Source organism: Limulus polyphemus, unplaced genomic scaffold, assembly GCF_000517525.1.
Source record: "Limulus polyphemus unplaced genomic scaffold, Limulus_polyphemus-2.1.2 Scaffold2829, whole genome shotgun sequence".
Taxonomy (NCBI): Eukaryota; Metazoa; Arthropoda; class Merostomata; order Xiphosura; family Limulidae; genus Limulus; species Limulus polyphemus.
The window spans coordinates 79,055-83,663 of NW_013668439.1; the positions used below are offsets into that span (position 1 = coordinate 79,055).

Genomic DNA, 4,609 nt, shown 5'->3' on the forward strand with positions numbered 1-4,609 from the left:
CTCTTAATGATTACTGAAGGCTTGTAAAATTTCGTGAAGATACACAAAACATATTAGAAGTTTAACAATAATTAAACAAATAGCAAATTTGATAGTATACTACATTTTCTATCCTCTGCAAGTCTAATACTGACCTGGAATTATTGATTAAAGAAACTTTCCACATCAAACAGCACTCTCCAACACTAAACAACGTGCAGTCTTCATTTAAATTATACATTTTTTAATATGCTTGTATTACTGATTTTACTTTTTTGTTGTGTTTTCTTGCTGTATTTTCTCCTCATGATTACTGTTTGTGTTTTATTTGTTTAATTATCATTAAATTTAGCATTTGTACTTCAGCAATATCCAAAGACCTGTATTAGAAGTTATAGTGTGGAATGTTTATATAAAGGTCAATGTGTAATCACAAACTCAGCTGATTTGACTGAGCCCTTACTGAAAGAGTTAACGAGTTGTGTTATTAAAATATGAATATAAAATATTTAGGTTCACACAAAATGATGGCTGCTTACTGTTTTAGGTTACTGGTGAAGTCAAGATCAGGAAATTCTTTTTAGGAGCAATTTGGTATACATAAATATTTTACTGTATGTAGTAGGTCAGCAGCTGCTACTCTACATGTATGATAAATTTTATAGTTTTTCTTAACTTTGCTTTCATTCATAGTTTTAACACTATACATTTTTTTTTCTTTTATCTTAAACAAAAGTTATATACTACAACTGTTGTGCTGTAACACTTTTTAGACTTCTTTGTCAGTGTTTATTGCAAGGTTAATACGCCTCCTGGAAAGTCCTGGAAAACTAACATGCTCCTGTAAAAGTGCTTAAAAGTCCTGAAAAATGTACAAAGGCTCCTGAAAACTGGAATTAATTAACTATTTAAAAAAAAATTTTTTTTGTCTGCTCATTTCACATACAGAGTATATCATAACCATCATAAGTTAACCTTACTATATATATATATATATATATATATATATAATATAGGCCTTGAGAAATATTACAGAATCGAATGCTGTCTGTGTTATTCTCTTTGACGATTCACACATGTACAATGCAATTTTAACAAATGGCAGTTCGTGGGTTTGTTGAAACTTAACAAAGCATTGATTTATCATGCTTAATGCTTGACCAAACATATAAAGCAAATTAGAGCTCTGCCTGGTTGGAAATACACATTTAATGCTTTATGGCTTGATAAACCAGAATGTGCAGATTGGCTTGTACGTGACGATGTAGCCGAACACAATGCTGGTTGCAACATGTGCAAAAAAACCTTCGACATCTCGAATATGGGCGAAACTGCACTGGTGCACTAGTGTCATAGTTTGATTTAACAGTGTGGGATATTTCATCTCTAGCTTTTGCTGACATTTAGACTTTATCTTTCCCTCTTCTCCATGAGCCAGTTCTAGTCTTAACAAACCTATTGGCTAGTAGTTGGATGGAGACTTGATCTTCATGTCTGAATAAATATTTGTTTCTGATTGCACACTAATATTAGCATGATTTTCATGTGATGTCCATGTTTGAAGTTATTCTATGCAAAACATTTATGAACCTGTGTTTTACAGATACTTATAACTGTGTGTTGGGCATCAGTGTACTTGAATACCACACTTTAAGGTCAATCTAAGGTGTAATTAGAAAAGTCGAGTGCTAGTTCAGCTGGTTTATTTTCTAAAGAGAATAAACCGTCTTTACTTAAAAATTTAATTTCAGTCAATAAAATAAATCCATACATAATATAAAGATACATGTAAGTAGCCTTCACAGAATACAATGACATTAATGGGTTGGTTTGGTTTTTATTTGCTTTTAATTTCTATAAGAATCCCAAGAAGTTCTACATTGTATTGTTAGCAGGTGATGTTTTTAGAAAATGTTATCAAAAACCATTAGGATGATGTTATTTTGAGGAATAAAAATTAACTTAAGAATTTGTATTATTTAACAGGAACACTGGAGTCATTGGATAGTTCTATAGAAAAGTATGATGCCCAAATAAAGAGGTTACAAGAAAAAAGACAGAAGGTGTGAAATTTTTATGTATATTCTTTCTTTTGATAACTGTATGTAGACTTGTTTACCAATGTGACAGTTTCATCCTTTCTCAATTTCCAGTTCTAGTTTTTTATCATCAGTCTTATTTCCTGATTTAGCACCATTTTTCTATTGTACTGTTTTCTAAAATATCAAAAGTTCTTAAATGTAAGTCTTGTCAACTAGTTAAGTAACAGTTTTCTTAAGAAGTCTGTTATACTGTTTTCTAAAGTAACACATTCCTTTATTGTCAGTCTTGTTAGCTAGCTGAATACCAGGTTTCTTTTGGTTTTTATGGTGTAAATGCCTTTTACAAACTAGCAAAGTGTTATTATAATTAATTATACTCATCATAAGACATTAATATTAGGCCTGGTACATTTTTAAACACTACATACTTTATCCAGTCTCTCAGGGATTTTCAAGAACTGGATGAGTATATAATAACAGTATTTCAACCATACAATGTTCACCATGTATATTACAAAACTCTTCTCAGTTACTTCAGAAGCTTGACACTCTTTGACAGTTGACATTACCGGTGTTTCTAAAGTATTTTTCTATATAGTGAAAGACTTAAAAACTTGAAATTTCCTTGACAAAAATTCCTGCTAAACCTATGTGCTGAAACTAATATTTGATTAATGGAACTAGTTTTTAGCTTGAACTACTTAAATTTTAACAATACATAGAAGTTGGAGTCATGGTGCATTAATTGATAGTTCATATGTTTAACCAGTTCCAGGGCAATATTCTAGAGTGCAGTTTATCAAGTGACATGATAGGCTCTATCTATGTTAATGAAATTCAGTTGAACAAGTTTATAAGATTCTCTTCTGACTTTAATCAATTTTTATACTTTACCTGGCATGTTTAATAACAGACTACTTCATTTCTGAATATTAACATCAAATCAGAAACAGATTTACTTAACCACTTTATAAACTTACAGATTTATGTTCTACTTTAAATCACTACAATACTTTCAACATATCTTCCATGTGCTACATTACACTTCATACTCATAGTTTTGACAGTGATCTTTTGTTTAAAGCTCATGAATTGAATACAATTTTATTTGAATATGGTTACCACAAGATTGCTTTATCTTGGCTATTATAAATGAAGAACTTGTTTAGATTTAACTCTCTCAACACAGGCTCGGTGAAATTGACCGACCACATGACCTCTTTGTACTTATTTAAAGTCTTTTATAGTTTGGATAATACTAACTTTTAATATAGTACATATATCTTCACAAAATTTGGCAGACTTTCAGTAAACATTATAAGTCTTTCACATATAAAAAATCTTATTTTTTAGTGAAGTATTTTTAATAAACTAAAAAATGATTTGTCCATGAATATATATCCAGTATTTGTTTTACTAGTCCCTGTGCAAAGTGATTTTCATGTTAAGATTAAGAATACTTTTCTTCATCTCAAAAATTTCAAATTTCATTTGCATAATCTCTAAAACCTCCAAAATACATTTCAATTGTTTGTTTTCAGTAAAACTTTATATTTTATCTGTTATTTTCTCTACCCTAACTCTACTAGGTTGGTCAATTTGACCAACCTGATAACCATCAAAATAAAAAATAAAAATTACCTTTATCTTTCCAGAATGACTTCAGATTGTAACATGAAACTACATTCATTTATCCTAAGTAGATTGTAACAGTATACATCTGTTTATACTTAAGTGTCATTGTTTTATCACTTGGGGAACATGGAGCTCACATTACTCTATTGAATAACATTACCCATAAGCTGCTTGCATGTGTGCCTCATGAAACAATTTTATTATATTATTATTAGAGATGCATGGGTAGTAAAGTTTTGCCAAATACTGGGTCCGGGTACCTTCTCAGTAAGTTTCGATCGGTCAGCTGGGACCGAGTTCTCCCCCCCCCCAAAAATACAAAAAAATTTGAAACAAAAACAAAATTGTCATTTAACCAAATAATCGCCAACAGAACATTAAAGTTTTACTTTCACCTTTCAGTTCCTTCCCCCAACTTCTCAAACCCTAACCCCTGTTGTTCTCAAAACCCCCACCTTCCCCAGAAATCCACTTCTTAAGCCATGCCTGTTATTAACCCCTGTTGTTCTCTTGAATCCCTGACTTTCTGTGGGCGGTCAGTTTTTGTTGCTTGAAACACTTTTTTTTTATTATTTGTGGGCAGTCAGTTTTTGTTGCTTGAAACACTTTTTTTTTATATCTAAACTAATTATTGACTGTAACTTTCAGTACTGTGTTAGTTGCCACAAAGATTAGGGCTTAGTTACCTAACTTCAACACTCAGCCAGAGCCGAGTGTTACCAGGTAGCCCAATACCCAGCCAGGGCCAAATATCTGGCCGGGTACCCGTGCATCCCTGATTATTATTATTATTTATTTTACCAAATCTAACCTTAGCTAACCTAAAGAGATCCATATTTTTACATTTTAGTTATTTTCTTAATAATAAATAAAGAATAAACATGAAAAACAAGAAATAAAGTACTTACCCGTGTAATCTTTTTTTTTTTTGCTGTTGACTGCCAATGACACTT

At 31.2% G+C, this 4,609-nt stretch overlaps 1 protein-coding gene across 1 annotated transcript in view; it reads left to right on the plus strand.

The window, feature by feature from the left end:
• LOC106468007 (squamous cell carcinoma antigen recognized by T-cells 3-like) overlaps nt 1-4,609 on the plus strand; it is a 103,854-nt gene that overhangs the window by 51,058 nt on the left and 48,187 nt on the right. Inside the window, exon 12 of the mRNA XM_013928402.1 lies at nt 1,966-2,042. Within this exon, the coding sequence (XP_013783856.1) occupies nt 1,966-2,042 (77 nt within the window). The remainder of the gene's footprint in view (nt 1-1,965; nt 2,043-4,609) is intronic.